Raw genomic sequence first — 15968 nt, forward strand, 5'->3', positions numbered from 1 at the left:
AGCTGCATTTGAAAGAAAAAAATGTTTTTAAGCTGTCAAACCTGACATTGGACCTAGACTTCCCCCCAATAGGCAGGAGAAGGGGGGAAGAAAATTGGACATTGCAAACCTGCGTGAAGTTAACCGGAGAAAAAAGACCTTTCACTGCTGAATTCCCCAGGTCGGGCTGCCTGAGCAAGGCACCGGGAAAGTGAGCTGTCAGTTTAGACTGGATACAAAGTGGGGGTTTCGTCTGAAACAAAGTTACTGGACTTTAATGGAATTATTCTGCTGAACTCTTGGTTACATTGAAAAAGTGTGGATTTACAGTATGGACTTTTGAACTCTTTGTTCATTGCTCTATGTTTCCTCGCTTCTTTGTTTCTTTCCATTTGGATACAATTGAATGCTCCCTCTAGAGGGTTTAAAGAGAAACTGTCACATTAAAAAAGAAACAGTGGGATTTTCCACTTGTAAGTCTTCCCTGTGAGAACGACCTTGAGGATATGAGTGGCCCAGCAGAAGAGATAATAACTAGATCTAAAATAAAGCAAGCACAAAAGAAAAGGGGCTCAATATCAGGCACAACACCAGCTGCACAGGAAAAAGCACAGGAAAAAGCAGCAACAGCATCTATGGAATCTATTCCAGACGTTGCAGATTTTGGATAAGATGGACTGTTTCAAGAAGTGGCAGAAAGACATATCAAAATTTGTCTGGCAGGGCAAAAAGCCCAGAATAAAATTTAAGATTTTAACTGATGCAAAAGATAGAGGGGGCTTTGCCCTGCCGGACCTAAGACTCTACTATGAATCGGCAGCTTTCTGCTGGTTGAAACACTGGCTACTTCTTGAGAACACAGACATTTTGGATTTGGAAGGGTATGATAATAGCTTCGGTTGGCATGCATACTTATGGTACGACAAGGTAAAAGTGCATAAAGGTTTTAAAAACCATATTGTTAGGAAAGCACTATACAATGTCTGGATGCGATATAAAGATCTGTTGGAAAGTAAAACTCCCAGGTGGTTGTCACCAATGGAAGCTAAGGAGGTGAAAAAACTTAACATGGACTCTAAATGGCCAAAATATTGTGAAATTCTAGAACAAGAGGGCGAAAAGGTTAAACTTCAGAGTTATGAGAAATTAAAGTCCAAAGTACGAGATTGGTTGCATTACCATCAGATAAATGAGACATTTAAACAGGACAGGAAAATAGGATTTCAGAAGGAGAGGTCAAAATTAGAAACAGAGTTGCTAGAACCCAATACTAAGAACTTGTCAAGAATGTATAATTTGCTGTTGAAATGGAATACACAGGATGAAACGGTGAAATCAGCTATGATTAAATGGGCACAAGATATCGGTCATGACATTATGTTTGCTGACTGGGAACAGTTATGGACCACTGGTATTAAATTTACGGCATGTAATGCCCTAAAAGAAAACATAATGAAAATGATCTATAGGTGGTACATGACCCCAGTCAAGCTTGCAAAAATTTATCATTTGCCCAATAATAAATGTTGGAAATGCAATGAGACTGAAGGTACCTTTTACCACCTTTGGTGGACCTGCCCGAAGATTAAAGCCTTTTGGGAAATGATCTACAATGAAATTAAGAAAGTCCTTAAGTGGACTTTTCCTAAGAAACCTGAGGCTTTTCTCCTGGGCATGGTTGGCCAACTGGTGTTAAAGAAGGATAGGACGTTTTTTATGTACGCCACCACAGCAGCAAGAATTCTTCTGGCAAAGTATTGGAAGACGCAAGAACTACCTACTCTGGAAGAATGGCAGACAAAGGTGATTGACTTCATGGGACTGGCAGAGATGACCGGCAGAATCCGCGACCAGGGGAAAGAGACAGTGGAAGAGGATTGGAAGAAATTTAAAATATATCTTAAAAATTGTTGTAAAGTTGAGGAGTGTTAAGATGTCAAGGAGTAAGAAATAGAGAATTACAGCTGTAACTAATAAGTTAAAGAAAACTTAATGAAAGGGATTTAAATAGTTAATTGACTGGAGGAGTTGCTAAAGAAATGCAAAACAAGGATGCAGTGAATGGGAGGTATGGGGAAGTCAGGGGAAAGAAGGTGCATGAAAATAAGATTATGAAATTATACATGTTTAAATGTTTGTATGTTTTTGTTTTGTGCTTTGTTTGTTTTTATTATGTGTTTAAAAAAGAAATAAAAATTTATTTAAAAAAAAAAACATAAGAAGATAGATGTGATGACTATCAAAATTGATAAGTTGGGACAAAAAGTGAACATCTATACAGAAACTATTCAGGAATCGATTCAGGAATCTACATTGACATGGCAAATTGTGGAGAAGGCGAGGGAGAAAGTTGTTGTTGAACCTCAAGTAATACAAGTGGAGAGAGCCCCAGCCTTACAGAGGCAATTTGATGAATAAAAGTTGTTGCCTTCTATGACTGAATTTAGAGAAAGTCAGATTTTGAGGATTGGAGCCCTGCTTGGACTGGAGAAGGAAAGTTGGATAGATCCCCTCATGCAGGGATGTACTGACCTTTGGGACCTGGACTTGGGTCAGGAGGAGATTGGAGTTGTGGGGACCTTTAGTTTTGGAGGGATTTTGAAACACGTCCTGAAATATCTTTTGGACTTTAGTTTTAACTACGGAGATTTGGCTGACCTGTCGAGAAGCAATAAAAACATTGCTAGGTTGGAGCTTCCCCGAGATCTACCCCTCAGCATCAAAGGAAGGAAATTAAGAACAAGATCAGCAGAAGACAAAGTAAAGTGCATGTATAAATATGAAGAAGATCTGCAGAAGGGACTTGGGAAAGAGTTAAGAGCCTCGGACAAAAGATCACCAGGTTGATGGACCATATGGAATTGACGGAAAGGACTGGCAGAATCCGAGACCAGGGAGAAGAAACGGTGGAAGCAGATTGGAAAAAGTTTATTTATAGAAATATTGTAAAATTAATGAATGTTAGAAAAATGCTGGAATGAAATTACATGGCTTTAGTAGAAATGTTATAAGGAGTTAAGTACAAATAAGTATTACGGTATTAATGGAAGATAAGGTTAAAATAAGATAAGATATGACAGAAAATAGAGAAAGATGGAAAGGAAATGCTGAAATAATTAATAGAAGTGGAATACAAAAAGGGAGGTGAGAGGAGGTCGATGAAATGAGGGAATGAAAGATAGGGCATTGAAACGGTATGATGTATGTTTTTAAATTGTTTTTGTTTTCTTATGTTTAGTTTAATGTGTTAATGTTGTGTTGTGCATTGTTTATATATTGTATTGTATTCTCTTTCTTTTGTTTTTTCTCTTTCTTTTTCTTTTCTTTTTTCTTATTTTTCGTAAGGTTTAAAAGTAATAAATATTATTTTTTTTAAAAAATGAAAGGATGCCTGCAAAGTCATACCTTTCTGTAAAATAAAGGATTTAAATCAAGTCTGATCGAGGCCATATAGCACTGGTCCTGAAAGACCTACATTGGCTCCCAGGACGTTTCCGGGCACAATTCAAAGTGTCAGTGCTGACCTTGAAAGCCCAAAACGGCCTCGGCCCAGTAGACACCAGGGTCCCTCTCCCGAGGACCTTCTGGCGGTTCCCTCCCTGCGAGAAGCCAAGTTACAGAAAAGCAGGCAGAGGGCCTTCTCAGTGGTGGCGCCTGCCCTGTGGAACGCCCTCCCGTCAGATGTCAAGGAAATAAACAACTATTGGACTTTTAGAAGACATCTGAAGGCAGCCCTGTTTAGGGAAGTTTTGAATGATGGATGTTTTAATGTATTTCTAAACTTTTGCTAGAAGCCGCCCAGAGTGGCTGGGTAAACTGAGCCAGATGGGCAGGGTACAAATAATAAATTGTTGTTGTTGTTGGAACTGGAAGCTGCTTAGAGTGTCTGGCGAAAATCAGCAAGATGGGCAGGGTAGAAATAAATATGATGATGATGATGAAAGCTGTCAGTTGTAGTCTCAAAAGACTGCAAGAGGGAGGTTGCCAAATACGTTTCCCTAATATGCAATTATTTTCATTCACGGCTCAGGCAATCCGTATTTGCCTCTAGGAAGAGTATTCTGCCTTAAAAGCTACCAATGAAAGAAGATTGGCAGATGAAATTATTGGACTATGCCTAATTGGCCAAACTGATGGGGAAAATCCAGAACCAGTAGGATCGGACTTTTCTGAAAGGCGGGGACAAATATATGTTATATCTGAAAGACAATTGTAAAAAACGTACATCGCTAGTAGGGTCGCAGGAAATTTTGTCCTGTTAAAATGACTGCTTGTTACTTATCTTCATTATTTTAGTTTATATATAAGACGACGATTTAATAGTAATAAGCAAGGTAAAGGGACCCTGGACCATTAAGTCCAGTTGCGGACGACTCTGGGGTTGCAGCGCTCATCTCACCTTGCTGGCCGAGGGAGCCAGCGTTTGTCTGCAGACAGTTTTTCCAGGTTATGTGGCCAGCATGACTAAGCTGCTTCTGGTGAACCCAGAGCAGCGAACGGAAACACCGTTTACCTTCCTGCCGGAGCAGGACCTATTTATCTCCTTGCACTCTGACGTGCTTTTGACATCTGGAGTGGTGGAATTTGCCTATGCCTGCAATACAAGGCAAGTATTTGTCCAAAAACGGAGCCAAATGTTTCATTTCTTTTTGCATACTGTGATGTTATGTATGAAAATATGTGTAAAAACCAGTAGAAATTCTAATGAAATGAACAACGTTCCCCTTGAACACTAGCAACAGAAATCAGAGGTAACCAGAGGCCTTAGCCAAAGTTGGAAGACATTTACCTTGGCGTCGTTCTGCTCTGCCTTCCGGGTCCTCCTCATTATTTCTTCTATTCTCTGTCAAAGAACAGTCACACCACTTAGATAATGCCAAGACTCAGTTAATAGTAGTAGTAGTAGTAGTAGTAGTAGTAGTAGTAGTAATAATAATAATAATAATAATAATAATAATAATAATAATAATGATGTATTATTTTGATGATGATAATAATAATAATAATAATAATAATAATAATAATGTATTATTTTGATCCCGCCCATCTGGCCCTTTCCTTTTCCTGCTTGGAGACCCTTGAATGCCAGCAGGGAGTAATGGTTAGACTTTGACTGCGGTGGTGGTCAAACTTGGCCCTCCAGCTGTTTGGGGACTACAACTCCCATCATCCCTAGCTAACAGGAGCAGTGGTCAGGGATAGTAGGCATTGTAGTCCCAAAACAGCTAGAGGGCCACGTTTGGCCACCATTAGGTTAGAGAGAGACCTGGCTCAAAATCCTCTCTCAGCTATAAAAGACACATTGGTGCATCATGGGCCTGTCATGGTATCTCCCTCCTAAAATCCCTCAGAGAGGTTCAAAGAAATAAATGGGGCTGGGGAGGAAGCCAAGCATACTTTGTTGAGCTCCACTGTAAAAGCAGCCCAGGGCTGATTTTGGGGACAACAACTCCCACCATCCCTGACCGTTGGTCCTGTTAGCAAGGGATGATGGAGTTGTAGTCCCAAAACAGCTGGAGGGGGTCAAGTCGGGCCACCACTGCATGAGACAATTAAATGAAAGGGACCCCAAATGCCAAATATCACTGTTAGGCCATAGAGTAGGCAAAATAAGGCCCTGGGGCTGGCTCCGGCCCCATCGCCTACTAAATCCGGCCTGCGGACGGTCCGGGAATCAGCGTGCTTTGACACGAGTAGAATGTGTCCTTTTATTTAAAATGCATCTCAGGATTATTTGTGGGGCATAGGATTTTGTTCTTTTTTTTATTTCCAAAATATAGTCCAGCCCCCCACAAGGTCCGAGGGACAGTGGACTGGCCCCCTGCTCAAAAAGTTTGCTGACCCCTGCTATAAAGCATACACAATGCCCCACCCACAAACCCCTGCCAGCGTACAAGGGAAGTCCCGGCCTTCGACTTGTATTTACTGCTATGGTCTGCATCCACCCAAGGGCTTATCCAGCTGCTTTTTCATGAAACATTATATGTCTCTTTTGAAGGATATGGAAGGGATGTCCAACTCCCAAGAGGCTGCGATCTATTCACAGTGTAAAAAATCGGGGAGTGATCTACCTGTTGTTGTTGGACAGATCAAAGTTGTGGAGCTTTTTCTGGGAAACCAAAGTGGTTCGGCTTTTTTTTAGGGGCAAATGAATGAAGGAAATGGAATATATGAATGAATGAAACTGAATATATCATAGAATCATAGAGTTGGAAGAGACCACAAGGGCCATCGAGTCCAACCCCCTGCCAAGCAGGAAACACCATCAGAGCACTCCTGACATATGGTTGCCAAGCCTCTGCTTAAAGACCTCCAAAGAAGGAGACTCCACCACACTCCTTGGCAGCAAATTCCACTGTCAAACAGCTCTTACTGTCAGGAAGTTCTTCCTAATGTTTAGGTGGAATCTTCTTTCTTGTAGTTTGGAACCATTGCTCCGTGTCCGCTTCTCTGGAGCAGCAGAAAACAACCTTTCTCCCTCCTCTATGTGACATCCTTTTACATATTTGAACATGGCTATCATATCACCCCTTAACCTCCTCTTCTCCAGGCTAAACATGCCAAGCTCCCTTAGCCGTTCCTCATAAGGCATCGTTTCCAGGCCTTTGACCATTTTGGTTGCCCTCCTCTGGACACATTCCAGTTTGTCAGTGTCCTTCTTGAACTGTGGTGCCCAGAACTGGACACAGTACTCCAGGTGAGGTCTGACCAGAGCAGAATACAGTGGCACTATTACTTCCCTTGATCTATGAATGAATGGAACTGAATGAGCACTGTGATATACACAGAACATAGTAAAAAGTTGATTATATAAAACACAGTTAAGGGTCCTGAATCTGCAGTCAAATAGTGGACCTTAGTCTGATGGTCAACTTTTTGGCTAGGAGTCAAAGGTTGCAGAGCTTTTTTGGGAAAGGTAAAGTTTCTGAGCTTTTTCTAAGGAAGCAAATGAATGACTGGAACTGAAGATATGAATGAATGAAATGAAGACAGTTGAGGATTCATGAATCTGCAAATAGTGGACCTTAATCTGATGGTCAACTTTTTGGCTAGAAAACAAAAGTTGCTGAGCTTTTTTTGGAAAGGCAAAGTTGCTCAGCTTTTCTTAGGAAGCTAGAGTGGTTGAGCTTACTTTAGGAAACAGTAGAAACAGTAGTTGTTGAGCTATTTTCATTCTTCTTTTTTTTACTTTTTCTTTTTTGTAGTGGTGGGAGGAGAGACTAGATATTGACCAGGAACACCCCACAATCTACCTGTAGGTTGCGATCTACATGTTGGACATGCCTGGTATATGCACACTGCAATGCTCTTTTATTGCAATGGCTGACGGAAATAAATTCATTCATTCTTTTGAAACAGAGGACTGAGAGCAGAAAAGGAAGGCGTCTCACCTTTTTCCTCTCCAGCCGCTCTTGCTTGTTCCGCTGCACGATCTGCTCCCGTTCCTGACGCTGCTTCTCGGCTTCCTCCAGAGCTTTTGCCTCGGCCTCTTCGCGCTAAAATTGGGGGGAAGAGGAATCACCGCCGGAAAACCCTTTTGTTCCCAAAACCCCACCCGAATGGAAACCGGGAACAACTCTCCAAACTGCAAGGCGTCCAGCATGTGCAAGAGATTCTGTCAATGGAGTCTCCGGAAAATCTGACATGTCGCTCAGGAAGACAGGTGAACTAATGCCAGTGTACTGCAAGAAGCAAATATTGCCAGTGTCGAAGCGATGATCCTTCAACATCAACTTTGGACCGGTCATGTTGTGTATCGCCTTACCCTGGAAAGTGTAACGCTGGTGGACCACAAAAGAGGTTGAAAGATCTCAAGACAAAAATGTAGTATAAACACTGACAACAGGGAAACACTGGCCTGTGAGCACTCCAGTTGGAGAACAGCCTCGACCAAAACAAAAAATTTCCTTCCAGTAGCACCTTAAAGACCAACTAAGTTAGTTCTTGGTATGAGCTTTCGTGTGCATGCACACTTCTTCAGATACTTAAGTGTGCATGCACACGAAAGCTCATACCAAGAACTAACTTAGTTGGTCTTTAAGGTGCTACTGGAAGGAAATTTTTTGTTTTGACTATGGCAGACCAACACGGCTACCTATCTGCAGCCTCGACCAAAGGCTTCCTGGGCTTTGAAGACACTCGAATTTGGGACACGAGGGAGAAATGGGCGAGGAAGAAGGAACCAGGATCAACCCCTGCCCAGAAACCCCACTGTGGAAGGATGTGCGGATCCGGAATTGGCCTCCACCCTCACTTACGGGCTCACTGCTAAAATCCATGTTGATGGAAGACAATATGATTCGGCTACGAGGGATTGCAAAAGAAGAAGACAATAGGAATAACAATGGCAAGGGAGTCGGGGGACTGTGGCCCTTCCGTAGTTGCTAAAATACCAACTTGTCATTCCCAGCCAATGGCCACACCGTCTGGGGCTGAAGGGAGCTGGAGCCCTACAAAATCTGGAGTGCCACCACAGGCACCCCATAACTGCTATTAAGCAGCTAAGAGCCAGGGGGGAGGCTAATCTTTTTGGGGCTGAGGCTCAGCCAGATGGACAGGGTAAAAACAGTAAATTAATTATCATCATCATCATCATCATCATTGATCCTGCATCATGTAGCAGATGTGGCGTTCTCCACCCACACCCCATGACAGATATTGTAGGTCTTGGCAAGCAGATATCCCATGGGCTGCAGGGGTTCAACCCCCCCCCCCCAGTATTAGAGGAGGCATAGGCAAACTCAGCCCTCCAGCTGTTTTGGGACCACAATTCCCATCATCCCTGACCACTGGTCCTGTTAGCTAGGGATGATGGGAGCTGTAGTCTCAAAACATCTGGAGGGCCAGGTTTGGCGATGCCTGGCCTATTCAGTCACCAGGTTACGTTGAGAATCAACTGGAAAAGTCCTCTGGGCTCTTTAGTGGGGCTTTGGGGCGTTATTTATTATCATTTATTGAATTCATATACTGCCCTATAACTGGAGGTCTCAGGGCGGTCTGCAGAACAAAATCAAAATATAAAATATATTATAAAAGGTAAAGGGGCCCCTGACCATTAGGTCCAGTCGTGGCCGACTCTGGGGTTGCGGCGCTCATCTCGCTTTACTGGCCGAGGGAGCCGGCGTACAGCTTCCGGGTCATGAGGCCGGCATAACTAAGCTGCTTCTGGCGAACCAGAGCAGTGCACGGAAACGCCATTTACCTTCCCGCTGGAGCGGTCCCTATTTATCTACTTGCACTTTTGAACTGCTAGGTTGGCAGTTTGAGAGCAGTACATGCGAAAAGGATCTAGGAGTCTTGGTTGACCACAAACTTGACATGAGCCAACAGTGTGACGCGGCAGCTAAAAAAGCCAATGCAATTCTGGGCTGCATCAATAGGAGTATAGCATCTAGATCAAGGGAAGTAATAGTGCCACTGTATTCTGCTCTGGGGGACGCAGGTGGCGCTGTGGGTTAAAGCCTCAGCACCTAGGACTTGCTGATCGAAAGGTCGGTGGTTCGAATCCCTGCGGCGGGGTGCGCTCCCGCTGCTCGGTCCCAGCGCCTGCCAACCTAGCAGTTCGAAAGCACCTCCGGGTGCAAGTAGATAAATAGGGACCGCTTACCAGCGGGAAGGTAAACGGCGTTTCCGTGTGCGGCTCTGGCTCGCCAGATGCAGCTTTGTCACGCTGGCCATGTGACCCGGAAGTGTCTCCGGACAGCGCTGGCCCCTGGCCTCTTGAGTGAGATGGGCGCACAACCCCAGAGTCTGTCAAGACTGGCCCGTACGGGCAGGGGTACCTTTACCTTTACCTATTCTGCTCTGGTCAGACCTCACCTGGAGTACTGTGTCCAGTTCTCGGCACCACAGTTCAAGAAGGACAGTGACAAACTGGAACGTGTCCAGAGGAGGGCAACCAAAATGGTCAAAGGCCTGGAAACGATGCCTTATGAGGAACGGCTAAGGGAGCTTGGCATGTTTAGCCTGGAGAAGAGGAGGCTAAGGGGTGATATGATAGCCATGTTCAAATATATAAAAGGATGTCACATAGCGGAGGGAGTAAGGTTGTTTTCTGCTGCTCCAGAGAAGCGGACACGGAGCAATGGTTCCAAACTACAAGAAAGAAGATTCCACCTAAACATTAGGAAGAACTTCCTGACAGTAAGAGCTGTTCGACAGCGGAATTTGCTGCTAAGGAGTGTGGTGGAGTCTCCTTCTTTGGAGGTCTTTAAGCAGAGGCTTGACAACCATATGCCAGGAGTGCTCTGATGGTGTTTCCTGCTTGGCAGGGAGTTGGACTCGATGGCCCTTGTGGTCTCTTCCAACTCTATGATTCTATTCTATTCTATGAGGTTACGTGGGAGCCGGTTGAAGTTAAATCCTTCGAAGACAGAGGTCCTCTGGCTGGGACGGGATGATATGGAATTGAGGGGGCAACTCCCATCTCTTGCGGGGCTGCAATTAGTGCCAGCACCGTCCGTTTGGATGTAATATTCGATAGCTCCCTCTCCATGGAGGCGCAGATTACAGCTATAACAAAGGCGGCATTTTTTCATCTCCGCCAAGCTAAGCAGTTGGCTCCTTACCTCTCTCGCCCTGACCTAGCCACTGCGATCCACGTGACAGTCACCTCCAGACTGGATTATTATAACTCGCTCTACGTGGGGCTGCCCTTGAGACCCAGAAACTCCAGCGGGTGCAGAATTCCACGGCGAGACTCCTTACGGGGTCTTTGCTGCAAGATCACATTCACCCGGTGCTATACCAGACACACTGGCTCCCGGTGGAGTACAGGATCAGGTTTAAGGTGCTGGTTTTAACCTTTAAAGCCCTATACGGCTTAGGACCCTCGTACCTATGGGACTGCCTCTCCTGGTATGTCCCACAGAGGAACTTACGGTCTTCAAATAAAAACATCCTGAAGGTCCCAGGCCACAGAGAGGTTAGGCTGGCCTCAACTAGAGCCAGGGCTTTTTCGGCTGTGGCTCCAATCTGGTGGAACGCTCTGTCACAAGAGACTAGGGCCCTGCAGGGCCTGCAAGACAGAGCTGTTCCACCAGGCCTTTGGTCAGGGCGCAGCCTGATTCCCTCCTTTGGCAATCTTTACAGAACTTAAGCTTATGGTTGCCATCAATTTGATTTTAATTAATTTTTATAATGAAATGTTTTTAGAATGTTGCACTATTTTATTGTTGTTAGCCGCCCTGAGCCCGGCTTTGGCTGGGGAGGGCGGGGTATAAAAATTTATTATTATTATTATTATTATTATTATTATTATTATTATTATTAATTCAAAGGGTTGTTGCAGACCTTGAAAGCCCTAAACAGCCCAGTAGAGGAAACTTTCCTCTGGTTGTCAATATTAAGAGGAAGCCAGCAAAGCTGAACCTTTCTGTAAAATAAAGGATTTAAATCAAGTCTGACTGAGACCACACAACACCGGTCCTGAAAGACCTGCGTTGGCTCCCAGGACATTTCCGGGCACAATTCAAAGTCTCAGTGCTTACCTTGAAAGCTCTCAACGGCCTTGCCCCAGTAGACCTGATGCAGCATCTCCACCCCGGACGCCAGGATCCCTATCCCGAGGGCCTTTTGGCAGTCCCCCCCCCCCCCCGCGAGAAGCCAAGTGACAGAGAACCAGACAGAGGGCCTTCTTGATGGTGACACCCGCCCTGTGGAACACCCTCCCGTCAGATGTAAAGGAAATAAAAAACCACCTGACTTTTAGAAGACATCTGAAGGCAGCCCTGTTTAGGGAAGTTTTTAACGACTGATGTTTTAATGTATTTTTAATCTCCTGTCGGAGGCCACCCAAAGTAGCTCGAGAAACACATCTAGATGGGCGGGGTAGACATAAAATAATAATAATAATAACAACAACAACAACAATAGTAATTAAAGCTGACAGCTGAAGTATCAAAAGACTGCAAGAGGGAGGTGGCCAGAATACTGTATTTTTCCATATATAAGACTGTATCTTTACCCAGTTTTTTAAAAAATAATAGATTGCTTATACTTTATCTGTTAAACATTTTCTAAAATTGAAACTCTAATGTCAAAAGAAGACTCAGCACAACTAGATTAAGCAGTTTATGGAATCATTGAGTAGTAGAGAGAAGCTATTGGGTGACCAAGAGATGGTGGAACCACTCAACACTTACTTTGCAGCCCTGTTTAGGGAAGTTTTTTATGACTGATGTATTAACCTGAGGATTGCCATTTCTTTAGTTTAATTTTAATTTATTTGAATTTTAATCCATTGATTGTTTGTTTTTATGTATATTGTGTTATTAATATGATGTAAGCCCAACTCTGGCAGGGGAGGGAGGGATACAAATAAAATAATAATAATAATAATAATAATAATAATAATAATAATAATAATAATTATAATAATTATAATAATAATAATATCTCCTGTCAGAAACTGCACAGTGTGGCTGGGGAAACCCAGCCAGATGGGCGGGGTAGAAATAATAAATCATCATCATCAAGTAGGGGCAGGAATCACCAAAACAACAAAAGACATGGAAGTTTTCGCCCACCAATGGGGATTATTGCAGTAAGAGGTCCCAACACACTTGACTGGTGTAGATTTAAAAATGGAGCTTGGCATGCACTTAAGAAACCTGAAATGAAAATTAAGATCCATTGGATCCCGGGACTGCTGCCCTCAATCCTCCAAAGGGTGCTTTTTGCAGACTGCTGAGCATCCCAGAACATAAAATATTTTCCAGTATCTAGCCTCTTTCCACTCTGCCTCGAGTCCAAACCTGAAGCTGGAGCTCAGCCATCTTCTCCTGCTCCTCCTGCTCGGCCCGCCTTTGCGGCTCCTCCTCCCCTGCCCTCCTCTCGTCTTCCAGTTCCTGGAGGGCCTCTTCCAGCTGGGCCTGCTTCTCAAGGGCTCGCTTGGCGACTTCTTCCTTTCTGATCCTGTTCCAAATAAATCGACATGTCAGATCCTTGCTTTTGCACAGGTAGGATAAAAATCAATGCTTTTAAAAAAAGGAATACTAAAAAAATCAGATTTTTAAAATTTAAATCAGACTTTAAAAAATTTGAATCAAATTTTTTTTAAATGTAAATCGGATTTTTAAAATACAATGCTTTTGGAGGAAAAAAATCTTTCCAAAGATTTTCCCTTTAAGTTACATTCTAGACAACAACCAATTGTTGCTGCTTTTGTGTTGAATATATGCTATATGGCATGGGTAGGCAAACTAAGGCCTGGGGAATGAAACTGGCCCAATCGCCTTCTAAATCTGGCCCATGGACGGTCTGGGAACCAGCATGTTTTTACATGAGTAGAATGTGTGCTTTTATTTAAAATGCATCTCTGGGTTATTTGTGGGGCATAGGAATTCTTTTTTTTCTTTCCGCCAAAATATAGTCCGCCCCCCACAAGTTCTGAGGGACAGTGGACCGCCCCCCCTGCTGAAAACGTTTGCTGACCCCTGCTATATGGCAATTTAGATCTCTAAAGCCATTTGCACGTCACAAATAGGAGCCGACACACCACACCACACCACACCACACCACACCACACCACAACACAACACAACACAAAACATGGTAGCTGTATGTTGGTTTTATTTGTTTTTTATCTTATATTTTGCAAAGGTACATCCAGGTTTTTTCCCTTTAATTTTTTGGGGGGCTCCAAGAGAGGGAGGCCCTAAGCTGGAGCTTGCTGAACTTATACGTAAATCCGGCACTGGGTGTCATTCTGACTTACCACGGCATCTCACCTTAGTCACCTAAAGCACAGGTGACCAGAGGCATTGACATTTTCAGACACGCCATTCACAACTTAACAGCAACGGAATGGCAATATGAAAGCAGAATCATTAATATGAAGGAGGGTGTGAATGGCTGCCCCTTATTGATTTACCGCATTTTCCCATGTATAAGACGCCCCAATGTATAAGACTTGGGGCTCTTTTTGGAGCTCAAAATGAAGAAAGAAAGAAAAAGAAAGAAAGAAAGAAAGAAAGAAAGAAAGAAAGAAAGAAAGAAAGAAAGAAAGGTAACATTCTGTGTATAAGACAACCCCCCGTTTTAAACTTGGGGGGAAATATAGTCTTATACACGGAAAATTACAGTACCTTTCATACCCAGACAAAATAAAACATTGTTTTTAGATGCTACAACCGTAGCAAGAATATTACTAGCCCAATGATGGAAGCAAGAAGAGATCCCAACGAAAGAAGAGTGGCAAATGAAAGTAATGGATTATGCCAAATTGGCAAAACTGGGAAAATTTGGAACCAGCAGGACCAGAATTTCTTGAAACACTGGAATAAATCTAAGTTGTATTTAAAAGACAACTGTAAACAACTGACATTGCTAGTAGGGTTACAAGAAGCTTTGTAGGTTAGATTATCATTTATTACAAGAAGCGAACATGGAGCAATGGATCCAAACTACAAGAAAGAAGATTCCACCTAAACATTAGGAAGAACTTCCTGACAGTAAGAGCTGTTTGACAGTGGAATTTGCTGCCAATGAGTGTGGTGGAGTCTCCTTCTTTGGAGGTCTTTAAGCAGAGGCTTGACAACCATATGTCAGGAGTGCTCTGATGGTGTTTCCTGCTTGGCAGGGGGTTGGACTCGATGGCCCTTGTGGTCTCTTCCAACTCTATGATTCTATACTTAATGCAATTCACAAACTGTTTTTTAAGATTATGATTTAATAGTAATATTAATAAGAACAAAATGCATACCAGAGATTGAGTTGGAAAACCATTAGTTGAGGAGGAGGGAAGTTCCAGGATTATCAGCCAAATGTTTCTATATGTAATTTATAGGAAAACTGTTATGATGAAAAAATTTGAAATACCAATAAAAATTACTATTATAAAAAATATAAATCAGAGATTAATTTGGAAAACCATTAGTCGAGGAGGAGGGAAGTCCTAGGCTGAAACAGCCAAATGGTTTTACATTTTGTATACAAGACTGATGTTTGGATGGAAAATATTTGGAAAAACTAATAAAATTATTTTTATATATACAGTACCTTTCTTCCTCTTCTCTTTGAGCTCTCTCCTGGTCTTTGCGCTCCCTCTGCTCCCTTGCAAGACGGCGCTTCTCGGCCAAGATCCTCGCCGCCTCTTCGGCCGTTGTGGTTGCCAGAGTGGTTTTGCTACTTGCATCTGGAAAAAGAAGGGGTCCGAATGAATGGAAACAGTTGTCGGCGCAACCGCCTTATCTGCTGAAAAGCGTGCCCTGTATTAAGTCCTGCTTCCTGTCTAGGCTGTGATAGCCAAAGGTTTGTTATATTGTATCAGATGGGATGTTATGTTTGGAAACCATGTGCAAAAACCAATTTTTTTTCTCTCTCTCTCACACACACGTACCATATTTTTTGCACCATAACACTCACTTTTTTCCTCCTAGAAAATAAGGGGAAATGTCTGTGCGTGTTATGGAGGGAATGCCTACGGGTGGCATGCCTACGGATTTTCCTCCTTAAAAACTATGTGCGTGTTATACAGCGAAAAATACGGTATGTGTATATGTGTGTGTGCATGTATATGTCCTGTTTCCTGCTGTGGGAAACGGCTGCCTCCCATGAGATCAGACCCCCGTCGTGCCAGTAATTTAGGGTCAATACATTCGCAGGGAAGCCAAGATGCTCGTTTTCAAGCTATTGTATTACAAACCTTACTTTCCGCTTGTGAAACATGGACCACTTATCAACGCCCTCTCCAACTCCTCCAAAGATTCCATCAGAGGTAGGCATGTCCAAGGTTTCGGGGGCCCAATCCAGCCCACCAGTCGATTTAATCCGGCTAGTGTGGCAGTTTATGCCCTGTGGTAAAATCCTAAAAAAAGCTCAGGAACTTCAGTCCTTAAAAAAAGCTCAACAACCTTAGGGGTTAAATCCTAAAAAAAGTTCAACAACTTCAATCCCCCCCAAAAAAGTTCAACAACTTTGGTCAGTCCTCACACATGTTCATCCAAAATGTTTGGTGGGCACCCCTGATCAAAGGTGTCTCTGGGAAT

General features: G+C 43.2%; 1 protein-coding gene across 1 annotated transcript in view; it reads right to left on the minus strand.

Annotated features, from left to right (window-relative positions):
* The window catches only part of MAP7D3 (MAP7 domain containing 3), a 77714-nt gene that overhangs the window by 12645 nt on the left and 49101 nt on the right, over positions 1 to 15968 (minus strand). Inside the window, exons 13-16 of the mRNA XM_081896215.1 lie at positions 14980 to 15115; positions 12735 to 12894; positions 7371 to 7475; positions 4769 to 4822 (exon numbers count right to left, since the gene is read on the minus strand). Of these exons, the coding sequence (XP_081752341.1) occupies positions 4769 to 4822; positions 7371 to 7475; positions 12735 to 12894; positions 14980 to 15115 (455 nt within the window). The remainder of the gene's footprint in view (positions 1 to 4768; positions 4823 to 7370; positions 7476 to 12734; positions 12895 to 14979; positions 15116 to 15968) is intronic.

The sequence above is a fragment of the Podarcis melisellensis genome (genome assembly GCF_964234715.1).
Source record: "Podarcis melisellensis genome assembly, chromosome: Z".
NCBI lineage: Eukaryota > Metazoa > Chordata > Lepidosauria > Squamata > Lacertidae > Podarcis > Podarcis melisellensis.